Source organism: Vipera ursinii (assembly GCF_947247035.1).
Source record: "Vipera ursinii genome assembly, chromosome: 2".
In the NCBI taxonomy this organism is placed as follows: Eukaryota; Metazoa; Chordata; class Lepidosauria; order Squamata; family Viperidae; genus Vipera; species Vipera ursinii.
In genome coordinates this window covers 245,955,950-245,982,417 of record NC_139513.1, presented here as the reverse complement: position 1 = coordinate 245,982,417, position 26,468 = coordinate 245,955,950, and the positions used below count along the sequence as shown (strand labels likewise).

Here is a 26,468-nt window from a genome sequence, read left to right as displayed (position 1 = left end):
GGTCGTCCCTGCTTTTGTTGCAGGGCCAGTAGCAGGCTGGTACAGAACATGCGTAGCCAATAATGAACTCTTGTTTTGTTGTTGCAACTAAGCCAGTGCATTTGAGAAAATGTATGAGATGTGGCTGCCCACCTGCTTGTTTTAATAAGCACCCACTATTCCCTCGTCTTGCTGCTGTATGTTTTTAAATTAAAAATAAAGGTGAAAACACTGGGAAGCCTATGGAATGAATAGCATTCGAGGGCCAAGTAAACTAAAACACATCAAAGAACACAACAGAATCACTTTTAAAATTTTTATTTTATAAACTGAGCAAGCATCATCTGGGATTGCTCAAATGAAACACCATCACTATAAAAACCCATTACAGGATTGAAGTTCAGTGAACCAGAATAGCGTGTCAATGGGGAAGGGGAAAATGTCTTTTCTCTGCTTTAATCAGTGGTTTGGTTACATAACTCAGGTAATATTATAGGAGAGCCAGTCTATGTGTTAGCAAAAATTCAGTTTTCTTGTAGCAGCTTTTTCTAAAACAGTAGATTTTGTTAAAAAGCACAGACTTTTATGAGCTGCGCACTCTGCATCTAATTAGGTGAGCCCCAGCTCAAGAGAGCTTACCCTTGTTAATAAAATGTGATAGTCAGAAAAAGTGCTACCAGACTTTCCAATATGATGATGTTAAATAGCTTTTGGCAAAGGGTTCATTTTTTGGTGTTTAAAAGAGAATGCCAGTCAATATACATATACTAAACCAGATATTACAAGTTACAACCAATCTGTACTTCAAGTTTCCAGCACCGTCATCTCAGTTTATTCTTCCAACATTATAAGTAATTGGAGAAGGTCTGTGTGAAGAGAAATACACAGCAACACCCTTGTATATATACAAAACTATGCACACCAAATCACTATCATTACACTTTGATATTTAACTATGCTATAGCAAGAACTAGTCAAATATGAAATGAAATTTGCACATACAGCTACTGCATGCACAAACAGTGTAATATTCAGAGCCTGGGGCATATTTTCTTTTGAAAGTTACATGAAAGGCAAATAAGACGTTACTGAAAATCTTTCTGCTTAGAAGCTGTATAAGCTTTAGATGCCATCTACTGCATTGACGTTAAATAAAAATGCTTACTTTCAATACAGAAAACTGCAAAAACAGCAAGCAATCTTACAATACATTCTTTTAATAAAATCAAAATGGTTTACAAGGCAACATTATTCAAATTACTGTATCACAGTCCCCAGAAACATCACACTGTATAAAGGTAGTGATAAGAAGAAATTTCTTCCAATTAATTTCTTTAGATGCTCTTCTTCTCATCGCCCAGTAAATTTATTGTTGCTTTTTTAACTAAAAGATGGAAAGAAATCCATTATTTTTAACAATACTATAACAAGGTAACTCAAAATTATTGTAAATACCAAATTATGTTCAACTTCTATGGGACAACATCCACATTTGCATATAGTAATAAAGAAGTAGGGGTAGAGATAATGAAAAGAGAGAGTGGAATGGAGTAATCAACACTCCATGTCTAACTAAAATGGAATTATTCCAACATTTAATACAGAATGTTGTACTGTACTATATTATTAAACAACTTAGAAGTACTCAGCATGGTGTAATCAGTATAAATTACACAAGATAAATATATTTACATATTTAATTAACATACTTAATTACTTAATTTCTTGGATAGCATTTTTTCAGGGGCTGCTACCATTTGGGGAAAGGAATAAATAGGATAAGTCTCCCAATCTTCCTGCATGACAATTCTACTTTGTTGTGAAATTTCACTGTCTACAAAGTCTATAGCCCATTGCTACAGACCTAATAGAGCAGTCTTTCCCAACCTAAAGTTTCTGAAATAAATTTCTTAGAATGCCCAGCCTATGTGGATGAAATCGTATACATGTGGAGAAATAACACTTTCCAAAGAGCTTGGTATGGAGGCTTGTCTTGGAAAAAATGACCATTGAATTTTTCAACATACAGTAACAAATTCTGCACTTACATAGTTCAGAAACAGACATACTTCCTCACAGCAAATCTTGCTGTACATTTTTTTCTGATTAACTTCACTAAAAATGATTGATTAATGCATAATTATCTACGAAACAGACTTGTTTGAAATTGGCCTTGCTGGGCTCAGCTTACCTTCCTTAGTAATGGTGTCTGTTGTCTCTCCAGCTTTTTCTTTTAACTCCTTCATTACGTTATCCAACTGAGCCTCATGCTTCAAGAAAATAGGGCGGATAATTCTGCGGTAAAGGAACTCTGCTCCGTTTGAGGGACTTGCGGCCATACACCACACCAGAAAGCCACACTATACAAACAGAAAGAGCAAATAAGGAACAGGCTGTGATGCAGTGACCAGCAGTGGTATTTAAATATCAGTAATCCCGATACAACAGTTTAGGCAGCTTCTTAGCCTGAGTTTCTCACTGTGATAAATATATTAGCTTTAGTACTACCTCTTCTTCTCATCTGCAATATGAAGATAATATCTTACACAGAGACTATAACAATGTGAATCATTTTGGGCAATAAAGCCATACAAGTATTGTATGGGTCCCACAAAGCTCTGCAAAAGATATTACATGTATTGCAGATAAACTACTTCTTTGAGTTAAAGAAAATGGGTATCTAGCCTAAAATTCTAAGAACACCACCACTTCATAAATAAAGGAACACTTAGTGTGATTAGTTTTTGCAATAATCTATAATCCTAGGCTAAGGAATGAAGTGATTTTTCACAGCTGGTGGAATACACTATCTGAGAGCAGCCTCCAAAACAATAGGAGAAATTCCTGAAATTTGTCCTTGCGTCTCCTTGTGCATTAGAATATGGGAAGAAAGGTTTAGAAAATCAATGTGCCCTGCCTATGACACACCTATTAATAAAAATAATTTTAAAATAAAATAATTTCTGCCTCAAATCAGGTTTTAGTTCTTGTTACTTGATGGACACAGCCATGTGATTTCTTTGCAATAATATAAAAGTAGTTTGGCACTGGCTTCTTCCAGGTATATACATAATTGGGAGAATAAAATCTTCTAAACATAAGGTAGCAAAATAAGATTCATGCAAGTTTCCCCAACTAGACAATTGCAAATATGTTTTCCAAAACTGATAGAGAGAAATAATGCAAAATTTCGTGCCTTTTCCAATACTGGGGCATAGCTTTGGTTTAAGCAAAAAGGGCCTGTAAAGAAGTGGCCCCAACTTTTCTGGTACCAGGGACCGGTTTTGGAAGAAAAATTGTCTTCCAAACCATGAGGGGGGATGGTTTCATGCGCAATCTAGATCCCATGCATGTGCAGATGAAACTTTGCTCGCTTGTCCGCCATTTGTGTGGCCCAGTGCCTAACAGGCAATGGACCGGTACCGGTCTGTAGCCTGGGTTTTGAGGACCCCTGCTGTAAAGCACTTCTAACCATTGCAAAATGTTGCATCCCCTTCTGCAGTCATGTGATCATGGTCTGGATGCTTATAGGATTGCTTGTAATTTTAAAATTGTTCCAATATTGTTTGATATAAATGCAACTACAAAGCAGATTAATAGTAACTTTTGAAAAAGTCATGTTTAAAAGCAAATGGAAGTTTGCATGAATTTATGATACCTAAATTTATTCTTTTATGTATGAAGAAGTGCTGTTATCCTATTGTTGCTTGGATATTTTTATCACTATTCCAGACAATAGGTTTTGGTTTAAGAAACATCTTCAAGAACCAAATCTTGGTATGTTTGGAAACTAAATCACAGTTGGAGTTGAAGTTCATTGTATAAATTAGAGCTACTTTATAAACTAAGATTAAGATACATTTAACTATAGTCATTGCACCATCCAAGCTTATATTTCTCATTGTGATACTTGTTTCTTGAGAGAGGTATGTGTATATGGGGAGCAGAAGACTACAAACCTTCATCATATAGTAGAATGGGAACCAAGACAGAAAGATGTCAGAGAAAAATTCCAGTATGCTGAAGATTCCATACACGACCCAGTAGGTCAACCACTGTGTATCATCATCTTTGTTAGGGCTTTCAATGGCTTTGATGCTGAAAGAACAATAATCAGGAGACAAGTCACATCAAATATATGGATCATAAACCTGGCCAATTTTCTACTACAAATAACCTATTCTACAGCTGGGCGCTTTATATTCATCTAACAACTGTGTGACTCACTTAAGGACTGCGGCAAAAATGGTAAACAACTACATTGCTTAGCAGCTGAAATTCTGGTCACAACTGTTGTCATAAGTCAAGAATATAGTATATAGTTAAGCCTAAGTCTATTTGAATGCACTATTCAAACACAATATAATGAATAGATATCTATAAGCAATATTGATTTGATTTTTTATGATAAAAGATTGATAGAATTAATGAAAACCATCATATAATGTGTCTGGAGGGGGAAGTGGAAGAAACAGAAATAAGTAAAAGAAATTACATCAAAGTAGACTGACTGTAGGAAGATAAACATTGCCGCTCCCATGCATGTTTGCTTCCAACCTTTCTTCGTTTCAATTTTATCCCCATCACACAGACTCCTAGGGTTGGAAGGGACCTGAGCCTAATACAAAAAAACCTTATCTTCATGGAATTATTTTCTTACTTAATTCATTTCCCATGGAACCTATTGGCCCTGTATAACTGTGAAACATCTCAGAATTGGAAAAGTTTTAAAGTATACAACAGCAGGGCATAAAGAAGTCTGTTGTTGGCTGCTTAATGTATTCATGGAAAAATGTGTAAGGCACGCTGTGTTAATAAGAGAGATCAGTGCAAAAGAAGTGTATTAAATCAGAGGTCTCCAACCTTGGCAACTTTAAGACTTGTGGACTTCAACTCCCAGAATTCCCCAGCCAGCATAGCTGGCTAGAGAATTTTGGGAGTTGAAGTCCACAAATCTAAAAGTTGTCAAGGTTGGAGACCCCTGCATTAAACGATGTACCCATCTAGAGAGAATGAATGGGAACCGAATATCAAAACAAATATATTATAAAGGACAAGGGAATGGTTTGAGAGGAAAGAAGACCGAGAAAAGAAGCGATTAGTTAATTAATAAGAAAAGGAGGATTGAAGTTTCTGCATGAATTGGAATATGGGTGTAGCTGAAACAATAATAGTGTGCAAGGTTAGAAAAGTATAGAAAAATAAAATATTGATATAAATTAGATTTAGCTAAACTTCATTTACTTTTTCTTGTCTCGTGCCTTTAATTTCTTTGTCTATTGCTTCATACTTTCTGTGTTTTACATAATCATAGTATGATAGTTATGCATGCAAATATGTATACCTGTGCTATCCATTGCACAGGAAATAAATATTATTGGTTATTCTGCCTGACAAAGGTATATATGAATTCAGAGAATAAATTAAAAGTAATACATGATGGGCAAAACTACAGTAGGCAGGACTTCCATCAGAAGACTGTGAAGTTGACTTGCAATGCGTGTTTCAACTACAGTACAAAAACATGTGGTTTCAATAATGCAAAGTAGGTGAAAAACAAGATTAACTGGTTTTGATGCCAGAGCTCTAGAGAGAGAGATAAAATAATAACAGTAAGAGAACAGTAACACTAAAGCAGCAGAAACAGAAGCATAATATTTTATTGTTAATTGTTAGTACAAGTCAGTATGTTGGCACACCATCAGTCAATCTATTTTGATTAAAGCAGTCATTTAATCACAAGCTCTTGAAGAAGCCAGAAACAAGCCAGAGTTAGCATTCTAAATAAAAAAAAGTATCTGTAGGATGTGTTTTTGGACTAGTTCTTGGTCTGTTTGCCCACATTTTTGGTCAGATATTTAGGAAAGGAACAAAATCAAATCAGGATTATGCCAGGAAACTCTGAACAAACCATGCCAGTCCTTATGTAAAATATGCTAAATACCGCAATCAGTAAGACAACAAGAAATCATTGTTTCAAATTATGATTTACAGATAGACTGCTCATTTAGTGACTGTTCAAAGTTAAAGTGAAAATAATGACTTATGACCATTTTTCACACTTATGACTATCACAGCATCCTCATGGTCACGTGAGCAAAATTTGGACACTTGACAACCGGCTAATATTTATGACAGTTGCAGTGTCCCAGAGTCATGTGATCACCCTGTGCGACTTTCTGACAAGCAAAATCAATGAGGAAGCCATATTCACTTAACAATCCCGTGTTACTAACTTAACAACTGCAGAGATTCACCTAACAATAGTGGCAAGAAAGATCATAAAATGGGGCAAATCTCACTTAACAACTCTCCCACTTAGCAAAAGAAATTTTGGGCTCAATTAGGGTCGCAGGTTGAGGATTATCTGTATTATCTTAAAATAAACAATAATTTATTTGGTCATCTTATTCTAATATTACTCTCAGTCAAAAACAAGCCAACCACATTATGGCATAGTGTGATTGCGCAAATTGATTGATTCTGTCAACGGCCAACTACTGCAAACAGTCTAACAATAAGCATATATTGCATGAGACAGCAAAGGGTAGATTTTTCTACTGAAAACGAGTATTGAAGACAGATCTTTATCTTTATTAGACTTATATACCGCCCTTCTCCCGTAGGACTCAGGGTGGTTCACAAGGTTTTTAAAATAACAATACAACAATTACAAAAATTAAGAACAGTTAAAATGATTACATTTAGACCTTGAATAAATATAAAACCCCAATTAAAATCCAATTAAAACCCCAATTAATACTCTCAGTCCAGGCCAGAAAGCTCAAAGAGCCAAGTCTTCAGGTCCCGGCGGAATGAGCGAAGGTCAGGGGCAGTCCTAAGCTCTACAGGCAGCTGGTTCCAGAGGGCAGGCACACCCACAGAGAAGGCCCTCCCCCTGGGTATTATCCGCCGGCAATCTTTTACCGGCGGTACCCTGAGAAGACCCTCCCTGTGGGAATGCACAGGACGAAGGGAGCTTGATGCCGGCAGCAGGTGTTCCCTCAGATATCCCGGACCCAAGCCATTTAGGGCTTTATAGGTCATCACCAGCACCTTGAATCTCACCTGGAGGGCAACCGGAAGCCAATGCAGCTCGCGGAGCAGAGATGTTACATGGGAGTATCAGGAAACCCCCATCACAACCCGCACGGCTGCATTCTGCACCAGCTGAAGCCTCCAAGTGGTCCTCAAGGGCAGCCCCATGTAGAGAGCATTGCAGTAGTCCAATCGGGAGGTCACGAGCGCATGAGTGACTGTGCGCAGGGCATCTCAGTCCAGGTAGGGCCGCAACTGGCGCACCAGGCGAACCTGGGCAAAGTCCCCCCTGGTCACGGCTCCTATATGGTCTTCAAAACTGAGCTGCGAATCCAGGAGGACGCCCAAGTATGAATATATTGAATGAGGCATTCAGGTATATTTCCAAAATTGGTAGCAGATGTTTTTTTTTTCTTACCACAGCTATAGCTACAGACATACTATTCAAAACAGACAAATGAATACATGCCTGGGGAGGATTTTCTAAATTCCACCTGAATGTCTCACTGAATTTGGTGAAAATCCAGGGAGCCTTCAGGACTGGATTTACCATCATCCCCACAAAGCAAATAGAGAACATCCACAACTCTCCACTGACATATTGTACTTATGACTTGATATTCAAAATCAACTATCTTTGAGCCCAATATTTGTTTTTTTTATTGAAAAGTTTTACAGTACATTTTATTTTTAACAAAACAAAACAAAACCCCTCCCACCCCCCAACCCTCTTCCCAACCCTCCCCAACACCTCCCTCCCTCCCCCTCCCCCCCCTCCTTCCCAGAGCTAAATACAAGGTATAAAAGTAGAAACAATCATAATCTACCATATGCAAACAACAATAAACTATTAAGTCTATCACACTTTAACTCTTATAAAATAACTACAAGCAATATAAATATCACCTCAATACTTATTCAAATGCTAAATGAAACTTTTTAGTCCCATATTTATTCTGGATGTAATCAATCCATTTTTTCCACTCCACAATATATCTCTGTTGCGAATGGTCTTTCAGATACGCTGAGATCTTTACCATTTCTACCAGGTTGGAAACTTTTAAACTCCATTCTTCTATAGTCGGCAGTTCTTCCTTCTTCCAATATTGCCCTACTAAAAGTCTTGCTGCCGTAATTAAGTTAAACATCAACTTAGTGTCCACAACAGTAGTGTCAGTAGTAATGCCCAGTAAAAACAATTGCGGACAAAACTTTATCCTTTTCTTAAATATCTTCTGCATATTCCACCAAATTTTAATCCAAAATGCTTTAACCTTTTTACAGGTCCACCATATATGAAAATACGTTGCATCTTCACCACCACACCTCCAACATTTAGGCTGGCAGTTCGGATACATACTTGCTAGTTTTTTAGGATCTAAATGCCACCTATAAAACATTTTATAAAAGTTCTCTCTTAAATTTTGAGCTTGCGTAAATTTTACATTTCTCACCCAAATCTTTTCCCAAATATCCATTGTAATGACTTCTTGAAAATTCTGAGCCCACTTTATCATACAATCTTTAACAAGTTCTGTCTCTGAATCAATTTCTATCAGTACAAGATATATCCGTTTGATATGTGCTTGACCTTGATTTCTAATTTGCTTTACCAAATTTTCATCAGTCATTGAAAAACCAATTTTCTGATCTTCTTTCCACCTGGCCTGTAATTGCCCATACTGAAACCAAGTTTGAACAATCTTTTCTTCTCGTAAGATATTATACGGCTTCAAATGCCATACATTCCTTTCCAAACTTAAAATTTCCTTATATGTAGTCACATCATGTTTAAACCCAACACTTATATTTTCTATTGCGTGTTTCGGTATTGCCCATAAAGGTATCTTATAATTTAGCTTATGTCTATACTTTTTCCAAACTCGCAACAGAGCATGTCTTAAAATATGCACCTTGAACACATTATCCACCTTCTTATCATACAATAGGTATGCATGCCAACCGAATAGCAAATCATGACCTTCAAGATTTAATAATCTCACTTGTGTTAAAGAGCCCAATATTTGTTTAATTAACTGACATAAATGCATATTCTGATCTCAAGAATAATATGAAGGCGGAAGAATTATGAATGGGGTTGGCAGTAATGATATAAGGCAATCCATTATGCATAGTTAATTTTAAACAATTAGACAGATTGATGGAAAAGTTACAGGAAAGCAGTGCAAGCAGCTATTTATCACAACAAATTATTCATCCTGCTGCCTTTGCTTTTTCTTCCTGAGTCATTAAGGTCAGAATCAACCATTTTTTATTGACTGATAAATCACGCCATAATTACCTCCATCTAGAGTTGCTGTGAATACTCAATCATAAATGCATAGGTTTGGGTCCATGAGCATACACATGTCCCAAACACAGATACACACATGCATAGAGACAATTTCTGCTGGGATAGTTCTCTACCTGGAAGTTTTAGGAGGCTATTATAAATCCTCCAGTGTCTGAATACATCTGAACTGGTTAAAAAGAAATTAAATCTCTCTTTCAATCATTCATTTTTCTAACATATGGAATTGTGGAAGAGCTTGCTGCTTTCCCTGCCGTCTGAGTCTTCCTCCTAGCACAGTCAGTACAGCAGAATCGCCTTGGTGCAGGTGGGGAAAGGTATAGATCTGCAATCCCCAGGAAACAAAGAAGTGCAGCAGTAAAAAGAAAGAATGCATAGAGGAATCGAGTATAGAGGAAACCTTGTAATAGTAACAGAAATATATTGGATGGGACTAGAGGGAGTAGGAAGAAGTCACATGTCTTTGTAAGTTTTATACATCTCCTTTAGATGTATACATCTCGTGTTTCTCAGTAAAATCCATTCTCTCATCCATGATAATGCTTCAGCCTGATTACTAACACCCAGGTGCCTCTAGGCAACACTGCAGCTTCAAAAGTACTCCCAGCCGAAATATAAGAAGAAAAAATGCAAAGAAAATAGCAAAAAAGAGGCAACTCACTTAAAACAAACAATTTAAGACGACCCCCGACTTTTGAGAAGATTTTCATGGGTTAAAAAGGAGGCTTGAAGTTGCTTTGCAAGAAGGGGGGGCGCTCGATTGATTTATGTACCCGTATTTTCCGGCGTATAAGATGACTGGGCGTATAAGACGACCCCCGACTTTTGAGAAGATTTTCATGGGTTAAAAAGTCGTCTTATACGCCGGAAAATACGGTATTGCCTTCTTTTTGCCTTCCACTTTTTTCTGCTGCTAAGTTCTGGAAGAGGAGCAGCTTAAAAGCCCACTCCCCCACCCTTTCTCCATGGCTTCAAATTCTTCTTATTTTCTCCCTGCAATTTCCAGCATTTAAGAAGGAATTTTTTTTTTCCCTTTTACAGTCTCTTCATCATCTCACCCAGGCGATCCTCCAATTTTGCTTTCTGATTCTTCTAAGTGACTGTCCCGGCTTTCTTTTTCAAAATAAAGTCTCCTTAACTCTTACAGACAGATATAAAGGAACCACCTGATCCAAGTATTAATTCTTTTGAGTCTGGGTTGATCAGAGTGGGTATAATTTTAAAAAATTGTAATAAAATCAGATTTAGCTAAATTTTATTGTAGTTCAACACAGAAAATCAGTACTTATTTATTTGTATGTGTGTATTTCTCATTTATATACAGCCAGGCTCAATCGATTGTGCTTTATAGCCATAAAGACAAAATAATATGGGTAACACACAATAAAACAATATAAACTATGGCCACCATTTCAACTGCAAAGTAGCATGCCCCAACCTAAGGCAAAATTGGCTTTTACAACCCTCTGTTCTACCTGCCTTTCAAAATGCATTCAGAATGATTAGATCTCTAAGAGGCTGTTCCCATACAACAAGGACAACTCCCAGAACATATTTCTCCAGGCCTTGCAGCATTCCCATCTAGGATGAGTGGGCTGGACTGGTCATTTGTACCTATATGGAAGATAGGTCTACAAACATGCAGGAAACAAGACACTGAAGTATTTAAAGATCAAAAGTAACAGTTCAAGTTGCACTTGGATGCCTATCAACAACCAATGCAGCACCAATACAGGTACTGTTCTACTGTAATAGCTTTCCCTCCTGTCAGTACACAGGCTATTCAATTTTATGTCAGTTGCAACTTCAAAGGAATCACCAAAGAGAGCACTGAAGCAGAAAATACAGGTGATGATAAGGGCATGAGTTGCTGTCACCAAGTCTTCTCACTTCAAGTTGGGCCACAAGGGCACACCAACTAAAGCTGCTGCTTCTATCTTCCCATCAATTACTCTGCATTCAGGAGGATACCAAAGGCATGGACTTGTTTCTTTAGGGTAGTGTCATTCCTTCCAGAGTAGAGAGAAAACCAAAGGCTTCTGGATAAACAGCAACTTCACCTTTTTAGGATCAACTTCAGGTTGTTTCATCCCACTTAGACCCACATACTGGTAACGGTGAACTGAATCAGAGAGATTGTCCCTGAATATTATCAACACACTAGTGATATATGACCCCAAACATATGGATGACTTCTTCCAGAAGTCTGATACCATTATTGTTTGTGTTTTTTTTTTGCTTTCGGATGGCATATGGAATAGAAATGTGATTTTTCAACTATTTAGGTATACTACTTACTACATAAGTAATTACTTGCTAAGAATAATGCAGATTGTTGTGCTAATGATTGTTAGCAGAAGGGAGAAAGTGATAGTAGAAATGGGAAGATAGGGGACTGTACACAGGAGAGTGTGGATCACACCATGACTGTTTTTTTGTTAGAGAGGAAGATAATGGAGGAATATTTAGCTTGAAAAAGGGAAGAAAGGAATGGAGAGAAAACACAGAGAGACATTATACACACACAATATCTCTTTTATCAGAGAACCTGGAAAGAAAGCAACAAAGCTCAGAGTTGTGTTAATAAAAGGGTTTTGCATCTCTAAAAAGAAAACCTACTAAGTTAAAATACTATCACCTATGTAAGTTTGTCAATTCCTACTCTATTTCCTCTGCGTAGATATTTTCCTATTGTGTGAGTCAATCATGGTAGGCAAGGATCACTTATTCAAAAACTATTCAACCTTATGATGGTGCTGAACAAGGAGAGTTACAGATAGTCCTCAAAGTAGTGGCTGTTGCAGTGTCCCTACAGTAAAGTGATCATGATTGGGTGCTTGGTAACCAGCTCACAATTACAATGATCACAGTGTCCAGTGGTCATGGGATAGCCATTGGTGACCTTTGCTTCTAACAAGCAAAGTCAGTGAAGCCAGCAGGAGGTTACAAATGACAATCACATGATGTCACACCTAACAACTGCAACTCAAGCAGTTGGAGTTGCTACTGTAAGTTCATGTGGTCACATGATGTCACGCTTTATGATCACCTTGACAGAGTTTCCGTTCCCAATTAACATAGTTAACCAAGAACTGTTATTATTTTTCTTTGACTTTTATTACTGTATTCTTTCAGAAGTCAGTAACCAATGCAGATAACTTCCACCAATTAAGGCATGGCAGGCATAACGGGATAGGTCTGTCTTCAGAAGTCTGCCCACGTTGTGGATTGTGAATTGATTGTCCCTACTCTGGCTCCCCAATTGAGCATCTTTCAAGTTTAAAAATAATGCAAAATAAAGAAATATATGGGAGCATACCAGGAAGAAACCACCCCCAAAATGAGGAAGACTGCATCTATTTGTACAACTACCTAGGTGCTGGAGAATGAGCAAACACACTAGCTGATGGACAGCCACTCTTTCACTTCATCAGAAGGGGAAGTGTCTGAAATTGACAAATACAGGGGAAGTGGTAACCTTCTCTGCTTCTCCAAATGAAATACTTAGTTCTACTCTCAACTCCTCTGAATGTTCCCTGGAGGGAATGTATGTGGGGGAGGCTGGGGGGGGGGAGATGGGTATGAGTTCTGAAAGGAACACAGGAAATGCAGGGCTAATGAAGAGGACAATGTCTGGCTGAGATAGTAGTAGAGGTTGGCCTCTAAGGACACAGCCTGCACCTTTCAACAGTTCTGAAAAACTTTAATAGTCACCTGAGTTTCCCTGAAAGACAATGAGTGGTAAAGTGTAATATGGTAGATTTTATACACCTTGAGGCTGTCCTTGGTTAATATAGAAACAATATGGGATATGCATGTTTCATGTTAGTTCTGGAATAACAGTTTAACTGTGCTTTCTCATGGGTTGGTTACAAGACAGCAGCAATCTCACGCAAATAAAGAGGAAATTGCTGCTATCAAGGGATGGCATACTGTGGTCAACAGTGATGGGAGAAGATGTAAATTGGAGCTTTTTTACTTTTTTCTTCTTTTTTCCCCTTTATGTTTTGAAAAAACAATACCTGAGGGAGAAAAATAGCGTGAAGAACTACTAGAGCTAATCTTTTTGAAAGTGTTTTACTTTAAATTTTCTATCGAGAACAGGAGCAGTTTTTGTCCTCAAGAATTTGCCCGATATAGTCAGCCTTGAATGTAAGACAATTCAGTACTTCAGACTAAGTCTTTTCCAGTCCAATCAGAGATGTTAGTAACTATAAATCTGAGACAGAAACACTGTTGTTTATTCAATCTCCCCCTCTTGCCTAAGTTAGTGATGATAATGTCTACCTTAACTTCTGAGATGCTGGGCCAAAAAAATTGCAGATAAATGCTGCCTAGTCCTAAAATATGCTATCATCCTCCTTTTAACAGATTTATGATGCCCACAAAATATTCTATTAGAGCTGTGCGATGTTTCAGATTAAATTTCTCACAGTTCCTTCAGAGCAAATTGAAATGCTAATATAACACCTGTCTGCAATGTTTTAAAGCAGCATCTTTTCTCAGGATTACATAGCTACTCTCTAAACAGCCTTCATGTCTATATAATTACGTAAGGAATCTGAATTATATGTTGGGACTTTGGAGGAAAACTCTGTTGATCCATGTAAAAAAATAGCAACAGCTTCTCTGCCTTTTGGCTAAGATTAAGTGTAGTGTAGCAACAGCAAAAATTGATCCAGAGAAGTCTGCATTCAAGTTGCATTTATAGTCAGATTAAAACTGTATGAACAGTCTACATGCTGTATCATATTTTGCCTATGCTAATATGTATAACGTTTTGCATATGAAAAACCCAATGGGTTTTCCCATTCTACCCAAACATTCTTTGCATGTCATGCATGCTGCACTTCTTCACCATTTGTCCTCACTGTTATGATACTTGAGATTACTGTTCCAGGTTTATTCATCTGGAAAAGCAATTTCAACAGAGATTTGTCTTCCCAAGCTACATTATATTTTTGCTGGGAGAATCAATATTTAATAGGTCATAAAAAACCAAATGCATTCTATTGGAGATTGACTCCTTCTACTTGTATGCAATTTTTACTGACTCATTTCTGCTACCTTCCTGTATCAATGAGTTAAATGTTAATGGTTTTACCATCTTTTACAGGAAATTTGCAACCAACCACAAAATACAGAAGTTATTAAACTCTGAAAGGAATATAATATATCTGACTGAGGGAGGCACTATGGTAAGTACAAACTTTTGAAACTGTTTTGAAGCTGCTTTGAAATGTTGCTGTGAGTTCATGAATACATTCAAACCAGTGTTTCATCCAAGTATTTCAAAACAGATCTACCAAACAAAGAAATTAAGCTGGAAAGTGGGAGGAAGAAAGGAGAGAAAATTGATCACCATAGGTGTAAACTGGAAACATTGAGAAATATTGCATTAGAAGTGTGGATTAGCTAATCATTATATAATGAATAAATCATACATACAGGTCATTAAATGGTAAACACGTGCATGAGAAAGCTTGAATTCAATAAAGACACAGATCTGATCCATGTGACAAAGTAAGCAGTATGGTGGTTAGGTGAAACTGATTGTCCATGCTGAAATCATGGAGCAAAATTAGTTAAACCATATATGTACTCATGATCTCCACTTGTCTAGTCCAGCCAATGTTATCTTAACATTAAAGCAGCTGTTGTTCTCCCAGAAAACAGTATGTGTTGCAGGAATAATCAATGTTTTTCTGTCAGTTCTGGGTTTTCATTCTTTGCAGTTTTGTTTTTAAAGGAACTAAGGAGAAAGGTACACATTCAGGTCTTCGGTGAACCATTATTATAATCACAATAAAGGTTAGCAAAACACAGTGCAGAGATGACATAATACTATATAGCTGTGGCCTTCAAACATGTATGGCAAGAGACAGATGAAATATTCCATTAAGATCATTTCTCCACTGAAGGGTGACTTTCAAAGGTGATGTGGGAGACTTAAGAGGGTATTTCCAGATATTTTTGCTGACAGCAGCATGAGTAGACATTTAAATTGACTGCAGTACTGGGATTGGGGGGGGGAAGAATTTAATCCTTTTTGTGCTTTTTAATCAATTTAAATATAGCATCAATTATCCTTATAGCAGAAGAACATATACATGGACTCATACTCTATCTGGCTTTTCTTTTACCATCCCAAAATGCAGCTTCAGAGTGAGTATCATCAAATAAATAATGTATGATTAATATTTATCCCTTGCCTTAACATCCCCCTAATCCTGATTCCAATGTTAGATATTTTTATACACATGCCAGTTACAAATCTCCTATGTAATGGCTCTTCTGGGCTGAAAACCTGGATCATCAATAGATGGCAACAACTACAGTACAGAAAACCCTGAACAATTCTACTTAAAAGGTAATCATTTTGTTGAAAACAGGCAGTACATATTACATATCATTCAAATATCTCACTATTTCTAATTGTTACTGAAGTGCTGCATTGGTTTAGAATCTTAAGAAAAATACAATGGATCTAAATAAATGACCCAAAACTAGAAATGGCAAAGCAATATTAGTTTTAGCCGTTGGGTGGGAGTCCTATATGCAAATACATGCTGGACAATATACAAAGCTGAATATTTTCAGCCATCTTAGAAACAGCACAGAACAGTTGAAAAACTCTGCCTCTAATGTTTGATCTGCAACAACAGTTTCAAACACAAAGATTTTATACCATACTGTAAACATCCCCACATGAAACCACCCTGAGATTTCTTTTACTACAGGAGTCCTTATACTTAAGAGAAACACAATCTGACATTGTTTCTCTCCACTAACTAGGGCACCATAAAGTCACACTGTAACCAACCTCACTGAAGACAGTGTACATTTTCCAATCCTCCCAGAAAAATTCTAGCATGACGGATTGTAGCTTTAACTGTAATTCAAATCAGCTGCTGAAAACATTTAGCAGCAACCTTCAGTCATGTTCCTTCTGAATACATGTAGATTCCATAGGAAGAGGTGGAATACAAAGCTACAAATACAAATACCTTGGTTCTTCCTCTTGTCTTTAGTCTATGGCTGGTTCTATCTTTGCAGTAACATGCAAAGGAATCAAGCCCGCAATTGGCATCTGCATCCAATCTTTCCATTCCCAATCTCTACAGTGCCAGAGGCCAATTTGGCAAATGCAATCTGGCAAATGCAGTCACTATCTGGGAATAAAAGCTCAGTCCCCACAGTGCAATGGTTTGCAAACTATTGGCAACCAAATGAACAAGAAATATTATCTTTCACCTATAACCAACTCCCAGCATACAGTAAGAGAAGGGTTAGCTACCAGAATACTTACGAGATATATGCAGGATAAGCAAACCCAATCAGGTTGCACAGCAATGATGCTCCATAGCCAATAACCAGGTAAATAGCCAGCACAGCAATAAAGGCTAAAAGAAAATGCAGAAAGTCAGTCCATCAGTCAGGACGGGAGACTTAGTAGGATGGGTGAGAAGCATAATAGTGGTCCTGTTTACACAGAGAAGCATGCTTTTGTAAGGGAAGAAGCAAAGAGGAAATGGGAAAATATTTCCACAGAGCCAAACTTTCAGCTCACTAATTCTTACCAAAAGTTACATTCAGGATGAAGTCAGCTTGCCATTTACCTACAAGTTTCAGATTACAAGACATACCAGTAGGAAGGGGTGGGGACAAAACAGAAATACTAAAGGGATACATGCCAGATGAGAGAGGAAATCAAGACTTCAGTTCATCCCATGCAGGTCAGTGAGTTGATTACTATCCAGGGATGTAACTCTTCTTCCTCCCCTTTATATATCTACAGATATAATTTCCTTAAAACTACTGAGGTGAGCTCCATTTCCTGAGGAGCTGGTACCATTTACACTTCCCCACAAGAAGGCTTAGGAGTTGCCCTGAATAGCTGTAAGGAAAAAAAATATCTCATCTGCCATAACTGGAGCCCTTCCAGCTAGGTTACTGTTTCACCATTCAATATCCCGGGGGCTTCAGCCAGCATTTCTCCCAAATATCCTCACAAGATGCTCTGCAAGATTATCTATAAATATGCAAGGAAGAGATGGGTGCCAAGGAGGTGCAGAAGCTGCAAGTACAGTTAGTCCCCGACCTACAACAGTTCGCTTAGTACAATGGCACTGAAAAAGTGACTTATGACCATTTTTCACACTTATGACCGTTGCAGCATCCCCAGGGTCACGTGATTTACGCTCGGACGCTTGGCAACTGATTCACATTCGTGATGGTTCCCGTGTTCCACGATCACCTTTTGCAACCTTCTGACAAGCAAAGTCAACGGGGAAACCCGATTCACTTAACAACCGGGTCGCTAATTTCACAGCTGCACTGATTCACTTAAAACAGACGCGGCGAGAAAAAAAGCACAAAACGGGGCAAAAGGCACTGCACCCGTTTCTCACCCAGCACCCTACGTTTTGGGGCTCAGTTGTGGTTGCAACCATCTCGGCGTGGCGAGGCGGAGGAGTCATGTTCTCACTATCCCCTAAGGCAGCGTTTCCCAACCTTAGGAACTTGAAGATGCGTGGACTTCAACTCCCAGAATTCCCCAGCCAGCATAGCTGGCTGGGGAATTCTGGGAGTTGAAGTCCACGCATCTTCAAGTTCCTAAGGTTGGGAAACGCTGCCCTAAGGGTGCAGTGGAAAAAAAACAAAACAAGGGCGGGAGGGGAGGGGAAGAGGGAAGGCTGTGTACCAAGACGAGGCCGGCTACCTCCCTAACCGGACAGATCTCGTGAACTATTGCAGCATCTCACAGACCCATCCTGGCACTGGGGCTGTGGCCTGGAGGAAGGAGACAGACTGCACAGCCCAGCTAAGGCCACAGCTGCTAGCAAGCCAAACACAAACGTCCCTTCCCAGGCAAGGCTCGACTTTTGCTTCGTCTTCCAAAGAAGCAAGCCTCCGTTCCTTTTTTATTATTATTATTATTATTAAAGAGTTTTACAGTACATTTTATTTATAAAAAAAAACAAAACAAAACCCATCCCCACCCCCTCCCCTCTTCCCAACCCTCCCCAACCCCTCCCTCCCTCCCCCTCCTCCCCCTCCCCGACTTCCCAGAGCTAAATACAAGGTATAAAAGTAGAAACGATCATAATCTACCATATGCAAAGAAGCCTCCATTCCTTTCACCCACCCACCCACCCGGTAAGAGCACAGCGAAGCTTCGGCGGGCAAAATTCCCCCCCCCCCACCTCCACGCACACTGCAAGGCTGGGGCGGGATGAAGCGGAACCCTCACCGATGGCGACGTAGGACCTGCTGACGCCGGTCTTGCTCTCAATTTTGGCCAGCGCATCGGTCAGGCAGTTCTTCTCGCGCAGGAACTTGTCGAATCTCTCCCTCATGGACGCAGTCATGGCGAGACCTTTGGCGCGGCGGCGCGCGGCTTCCCCCTTCGGCTCCGCGCTCAGTCCGAGAGCTGATCCGCCCGAGCAAGAATCCCGCCGACGCTTCGCCTTTCTCGCGCGGCGGAATAGATAGACAGAGCCGGCTCCCGGCCTCTAAGGTGGAAGCGGAGCGAGAGCAAAGAAGAGAGGCGAGGCGACGTCAACGCGAGGGCTCGCTGTGCGCTGGCGTCAGCACCGACTTGGCCAGCCGACCGACCCACCCTTCGCCCTGCCTCCTGCCTCGGGTCCGCAATTTTAACGCCACACCCGACAAGCGCCGGCAAATAGCGCCCTTGCGCCAAGAGCGGGCGATCGGTCGTGAATACGACCGACGGACTTCGGGGTGGTGAGGAGAGCGGCGAGCCGGCGGCGTCCCTTGCCGGCGGCCTCGGACCTTTCTTTGTAGACGTCGTCCGAAATGCTTGCGAGCTTTAGAGCCTCATCCGCACGCCCTCGGGGCTCCGGTGTTATGATGGAAGGCTCCTCGCCGCACAGAATCCGGAGCAAAGTTGCTTTTTTTTCCCGATGGAAAAGGAGGAGTCGCAGGGGCTGAACCTTCTGATTCGCACCGCAAGGGTGTGGACCCAAATCGCGTCTCTCCTGTGCGAAATCCATTCAAGAAGGAATACAGAAGCAAAACAACCCAGCGGGATGTGTTTTTTTTTTTTTTTTTGCAGCAGGGCCTGTCTTCATTGGGACATTTGATGGTAGCGGCGGTGCCGTTTCCCTTCACCAATGTTACCAGAATCAGCCAATCTAATTTTGCATTGTTGTTGTTAGATGCGAAGTCGTGTCCGGCCCATCGCGACCCTATGGACAATGTTCCTCCAGGCCTTCCTGTCCTCTACCATCTTCTGGAGTCCATTTAAGCTCACGCCTACTGCTTCAGTGACTCCATCCAGCCACCTCATTCTCTGTCGTCCCCTTTTTCTATTGCTCTCAATCTTTCCCAGCATTAGGCTCTTCTCCAGTGAAATTTTGCATTAGGGAAGGGGTATTCAGGCTGCAAAGTGCACATAACTGTACTCTTCTGTCCAGAAGATGCTCAAATGTGAAACTATAGTCAAATCTAGGCTACCTTTTGAAGTAGACTTATATGCAAGATACAAATATTGGAATTGGGCTCTAGCCCTGAGTTCCATTGATCTGGATAGAGAATGGATTTACTCTGAACAAGAATAGCGTAGTAAATCATGGCACAAAGCTGGGCCTTGATGAAAACACCTTCTGCTTTGGTCCTACGATAGTTGATTCCTAAAAAAGCATCTCAGCGTTTGTGCAAGAGTTTTGAAACCATGAGAACTGCTACCTGGTGTGCTGGCCTCTAACCCCTGCAGTGAGAGAGATGACACCAAAATTTTTGTGTCTTACTGCCAATAAAGAACAAGGCAACTCAGCATGGGTAACAACAACCTATGTTAGAACTTACCATGTGACAATAAGGAGGGGTTGAAACATAATTACTTTTAAAAGTAACTTTTCTAGAAAGTAAATAGTAAAATGCAACACAACCAAGAAGAATTGTTTAGTATATGAGAGTGCTAATGTTTTTTTTTTAAAGGGCCACATTATTTGCACATCCTTTCCCCATTTAGTTATAAGAACAAACACTTAAGGAGTTAGTCAACAGTGGAAATTTTCACACAATAGAAATAATTTATAGGTAAAGTTTGTACAATATTGGCTAAATCTGAAGTATGAAACACAAATATATTTATTTCAAATACTGTTAAGCTCCAACGGCCAAGTAATCAAAATCCCAATATCTGGATTTCTGTAGTCATCCCTTAGAATATTGTAGTTGTTGAATGGCTAAGTATATAGCGTTGAAGGTTGGGACTCTCGTATTTCCTACCAGTGAAGCCCTCCAAGACTTGATATACTCACTCTAACACTGATGCTTGATATAAGGCTGTAACAATGTGTTTTTTTTCTGGAGATTGAAAAGCAAAAGTGCAAAAAAACCAAACTAATTTCAATAGTGCAATGTCCTGGCCATGGAGCATAGATGCATGGGATTAGCTTATATAGTTGCTCTTTCCTTTGCAGACAGACCAGTTAAATTTTATTTAAAAAGACAAGTAATATGTCAAATCCCCTTTTAACTTGTGGGAAGTCAGCTCCCCAGAGAAGGAAATATTAAGAGGGCAGGAAAATACATTTTTTAAAAAGAAGTTAAAGAGGCAGGAAAGCATGCCCAGTTTTTCTTAATAGCCCCAAGTCTCCCTCCCCCCAGCAGAAACCAACTCTACAGAAATGCAGATCTTGTCAGGAAACTGGGATTAGGAAGAAAGATCTCTAGAGCAGACATGTTAAACACAAGGCCTGGGGGCCGAATCCAGCCCACGAAGCGGTTTCATGTGGCCCGCGAAGCCATCCTGGAAACAGTGAGGGAACGGCCCCCATTGCCTTGGCCCTGGCCCAGAGACCCTCCTTCTGCCAGAGACCCTCAGATCTGTCCCACTCCTGCCCAGGCCCCCATAGGCACCCTTAATGAGAATGATTTATAGCTGGCCATGCCCACCCAGTAGGCCATATGCACTCTAGCCACGCCCACCCAGTAGGCCATGCCCACCCTGGCCATAACCCACCCGGCCCCCTGAGGGCAACCGCAATGCTGATGCATCCCTCAATGTAATTGAGTTTGACACCCCTGCTCTAGAGTCAACATCAGCCACAGCCCCAAGGAAGCAGGGGACATAATAGGACATACAACCAGCAAGAATCCTAGAGGGGCACACCTAGGCTCAGGATAGAATAGGTGACAAAGGAAATACAAAGCTTGCAACAGGAAATAACTCCAGACAATAGAGTCCAGGGGGTATAAAAACCCACTACCCACATGTGCTCACTCTTTCTTTTCCTGTTGGATCCATCTTTCTGTCTGGCTTTCCTCTATAAACTACAACCTTCTTCCCAAAGCAGTTGCCATGTTTATTCCCCGCTTGGAGGAACCATAAGAAGACTTTACTTCCTACAAACCTTTGCTATTAAGATGCAAATAATCAGTGTTGGTACGTTATCAGATTGACAGTGAAATGACTGTCAATTTTGTAAAAAAAATTGCCAAAGAAAATGCAATGCATTTGCAGACATGGCTCTCATCTACTGCAAATGGTGCATTTTGTTTTGGAGAAGTTGTAATTTTGGTATTATAGACAAGATTATTATAAAGAAAATGAGTATCTTCACGCCCAAGTTGAAGAATCACACAGTTTGTAAGTTTTGTATAGAAATAATGGTAAAAGCTCATTTTAGCAGAACACAAAGGAATAGCAATCAAAGCTAGCACATGAGCAGCAGGTTGGACTAGGAATAGCTCCTTTCTTCCAAGGTCCTTTCCTAATCTGTTATATTGTTACTGTTAAAATTTCTTGCCTGAGAATCTTACCTATTCTTACATAGAGGACTCTGTTCCCTCTGCTTCCATTATCTAGACTGTTCTGGCTTCCTAGAGATTCTAAACTTTAATCAGAGACTTGGAAAGTCTTCTTAAACCTATTTCTTTTTCATTCCAGGTTAGCAATTTCTGCCAGAATACTCTATCCAATTTTGAAAGCTCCACTCTCTTTTTATCCATGCTCTATTCTTTGTCATACACTAGAATTTTTATTGTCAGAATGCATCCTCTGTGTCAGGCTGGTAGCCTGTAGTACTGTGAATGTCTATGAAGCAGGCACATTCACAAGTACTGTTGTTTAATTGCTAAGTTGTGTCCAACTATTTGTGACCCCGTGGACCATAGTACGCCACACTCTCCTGTCCTCCATTGTCTCCCAAATTCATGTTTTTTTGTTTTTTTTAATCCCATTTATATCCCGCCCTTCTCCGAAGACTCAGGGCGGCTTACAATTTAAGCACAAGCCTTCATTCTATGTATATGCCTGCTTTATTAGGGCTTTCGCCCCCCCAAGCGGCATTATTACAAAGTCAGCTTATTGCCCCCAACAATCTGGGTCCTCATTATACCTACCTCAGAAGGATGGAAGGCTGAGTCAACCTGTTCATTGTGTCAATGACACCATCTAACCATCTCATCCTCTACTGTCCCCTTCTCCTTTTGCCTTCAATCTTTCCCAATATCAGGGTCATTTTCAATCTCCTCATTAGGTAGCCAGAGTATTTCAGCTTCAGCTTCTGTATCTATCCTTCCAAAAAAGAGTCAGGATTGATTTCCTTTAGGATTGACTGAACTCCTTGCAGTCCATTGGACTCTCAAGAATCTTCTTCAGGACCACAATTCAAAAGTATCAAGTTTTCAATGCTCAACATTCCTTATGGTCAAACTTTCACAGTCATACATACTACTGGAAAAACCATAGCTTTGACTATACAGACCTTTGTCAGCAAGGTGATCTCTCTGCTTTTTAATATACTGTCTAGGTTTTGCCATAGCTTTCCTCCCAAGGAGCAAGCGTCTTTTAATTTCATTGCTGCAATCGCCATCTGATTTGATCTAGGAGCTAAAGAAAATAATATCTGACATTGCTTCCATTTCTTCCCCTTCTATTTGCCAGGAGATGATGGGACTGGATTCCATGATCTCAGGTTTTTTTAATGTTGAATTTCAAGCCAATTTTTTTCACTCTCATCTTTCACCCTTATCTAGTACTACAAACATCTGAACAGAATCAGTCCATTTCATAAGTCCATCTCTGCAAAAGCTGCATAGATTCTAGAATCCCAGTTTTAAAGATTTCATGAAGGTCTTCATGGCACAATTATATTTAGAAAATATAATATAAGCACAAACCTCAGGGACTATTACCAGAGATTGGCTGATACAAAATTGTCTTTCTTGGCTTCCCATTTTTGAACTGGATTATGCAAAAGTACAACTTCAAATTAATAAGAGTATCTTTCTCAGATGCAGAGAATTCGGTGTTGATTGCAGTTTAAGAATTGTTGAACAGATGTTTACATGTTGTAAAAACACAAAAGTAAGTTCTATTTATATAAGGGATGGAATTATGAACCAGATGGTTTACATATACATGGTCACAGTTCCTGACAGATAAATACCAAAGACATGACAGATGGCAACAGTTCAGCAGCTAGTTCTCTTTTAAGATTTGCTCTTTTTATTGAGTAATTATATGCCTATTACCATATACATCCTTTTTCTAGTTTATTTTAGTACAATAGACAGAATATCAAAACAGAAACAGTAACAACAGTAAACTTATCATTAAAAAAGAATTAAAACACTAAAAGAAGGAAAAAAAGAAAAAAATCTCCAATAATCTTGGAAAAAAATAGCAAAATTTAACAAATACAATACCAAGGGGATTAGAGTTGAAACAAAAATCAAATCTATATAATTTATGGTCAATGTTTTACATAAAATACTGTATTGTAATCAGATAGAAGGAAAACATTTAGTGCAGGGGTGTCAAACTCAATTTCACTGAGGGCCGCATCAGCATTGCGGTTGCCCTCAGGGGGCCGGGTGGGTATGGCCAGGGTGGGCGTGGCCTACTGGGTGGGCATGGCTAGAGTGCATATGGCCTACTGGGTGGGCGTGGCCAGCTCTACATCGTTTGCATCAAGGGTGCCTATGGGGGCCTGGGCAGGAGTGGGACAGATCTTAGGGTCTCTGGCAGAAGGAGGGTCTCTGGGCCAGGGCCAAGGAAGTGGGGGCTGTTCCCTCACTGTTTCCAGGATGGCTTCGCGGGCCACATGACACCACTTCACGGGCTGGATCTGGACCCCGGGCCTTGTGTTTGGCATGTCTGATCTAGTGCCATTGTAAAATATTGTAACATGTATCCCAATTATATATTGTTTCTTTAATATTCTAAAATTCTAAAATCAGGAATGAATAAACCATGGTTCAAATAAGCATATTAGTATGAGTCACCTACTATGTTCATGGGGGCATATTTTCTTATAAAGGCATCTAGAATTTCAATTTTAGATTGCAAATCTATCTGCACCTATCTTGTTTCCACTGAACATAACAGCACTCAAGTGATACATTTACAATTACACACTTCTTCTCTGAAAACCCCGTATGATTACTCATCCAATTAGTGACATGTGGAACAAGTTTCTTTTGATGGCCAGTATGATATAAAGTGCTATAATAACCCACTTCAAACTAACCTCTTAAAGTAGCTTAAAGGTAAAAATTCTTTTCTGGAGCAACTTAAAAAAAATCCTAGCAGAAGACGTATTTTCCATTGCCCAATGCATATATGGTTTATAAAAAAAGAGCTAGGGAAGCTATACTACAGCAATTCAGCATCCTTTCTCATCTTAGAATGGACTAGCACCTGGATCAGCTATGCCCATTGGCTAGTTTCTGACACCAAACTAGGAATTAGCCAACCACGTTGTAGCCAAGCGGGTAGTGCAAACTGCCCACTTAATTTATGGCTCCGTGTGTTGCGTAAAACCAGAAAACTGGATTCAGCAAACACCAATTAAATTAAGCATGGGTATCTTATATGAACACAATCACTAAAACAAATAGCACGATCATACTGAGGGAAAAAATGGAACAGGACCGGGACTTCATGAACCCAGATTTAAATTACAAGCTACAGTATTCGGGAATTAACCTGCTTTCTGGCTTTGCTTCAGCCTCGGGGACTGCCTACGATCTAAAGCAGGGGTCTTCAAACTTGGCCCTTTTATGACTTGTGGACTTCAACTCCCAGAATTCCTCAGCCAGGCACGAATTCTGGGAGTTGAAGGCCACAAGTCATAAAAGGGACATAGTTCCCTCATGTTGGCTGAGGAATTCTGGGAGTTGAAGGCCACAAATCATAAAAGGGTCATAGTTCCCTCACGCTGGCTGAGGAATTCTGGGAGTTGAAGTCCACAAGTCATAAAAGGGTCAGTTCCCACACACTGGCTGAGGAATTCTGGGAGTTGAAGTCCACAAGTCATAAAGGGGTCACAGTTCCGTCACGCTGGCTGAGGAATTCTGGGAGTTGAAGTCCACTAGTCATCAAAGGGCCGAGTCTGAAGACCTCTAATCTAAAGCATACGCAGTCAGTGGCCAGACTATAGGGAAGAGCTGCCCGGTAGAAATTGCAAGAGGTTTTAATCCTTAATCTTTTCTTTAAAAGCGCGGGATTGCGCCCCAAACACTCCATCCTCCATCTCAGCTGCTTCCTCCCAACCCCGTTGTTTGCGGCAAGAAACGGCGCTCCGTCCAGGGTCGCTGGTTTATAGCGGAGAGCTATTTTCTTGGTTTTATGTCACGATGATTGGTTCCGATCTCCTTTCAACCCGCCCTTCCCCCCGAACGTCGACGGGTCTGATTGGCTTTCACGAAACCCCTTCTTTCCTACGGGATGGAATCGGTGAGGCTCCGCCTTTGCTGTCTTCGCCCGGTTTGGGTTTGCCCCCTCCGGCCTGTGTCGTGCGCTGCTCGGGCCTCGTTGCGTCGGGATGAGCTACGCTCTTTCTCCATGGAGACCAAGCGCCCTGAGATTCCCGGCAGCGTCTTGGACGACCTGTGCAGGTAAGGCTTCCGCCCAGAAAACAAAACAACAAAACAAAACCCAACAAGTTGGAGTGGCCCCTGCGGTCCTCCTCGTCCCCCAAAATGCCTGCCTCCGCCGCCGCCTCTTCAGCGTGGTAGCAAGCGGTCCGAGGGACCTCCACAGTTGCCTCGGTTTCAGTTAAATAATTTTAAATTAAAAGTGCTTGGACGGAGGGATGTTTGGGTGTTGACCATACTCTGGGATGAGATCCATCCGTTATGCTGAGCCGTAAATGCATGAATT

The 26,468-nt window shown here is 40.2% G+C and overlaps 2 protein-coding genes across 12 annotated transcripts in view; one reads left to right on the top strand and one right to left on the bottom strand.

Annotated features, from left to right (window-relative positions):
- Positions 1-281: 281 nt before the first annotated feature.
- Positions 282-19,194, bottom strand: REEP5 (receptor accessory protein 5). The gene is made up of 5 exons (XM_083356796.1): positions 18,582-19,194; positions 16,638-16,731; positions 3,939-4,077; positions 2,171-2,339; positions 282-1,363 (listed from the first exon to the last, which is right to left on the bottom strand). The coding sequence occupies exons 1-5, from the start codon at positions 18,697-18,699 to the stop codon at positions 1,314-1,316; spliced, it is 570 nt and encodes a 189-aa protein (XP_083212922.1). The 5' UTR covers positions 18,700-19,194; the 3' UTR covers positions 282-1,313.
- A 6,890-nt stretch (positions 19,195-26,084) lies between these two features.
- Positions 26,085-26,468, top strand: part of DCP2 (decapping mRNA 2) — a 79,124-nt gene continuing 78,740 nt past the window's right edge. For 10 of the 11 annotated variants that reach the window (XR_014491058.1, XR_014491059.1, XR_014491060.1 and 7 more), the window contains exon 1: positions 26,091-26,203. Coding sequence is in view for 4 of the 11 variants with exons in the window: in XM_083351495.1 (XP_083207621.1) it covers positions 26,151-26,203 (53 nt within the window). In the remaining 7 variants the exon portion in view is untranslated. Of the gene's footprint in view, positions 26,204-26,468 lie in introns of all 11 variants that reach the window. The other variant, XM_083351494.1, reaches the window with a different exon arrangement.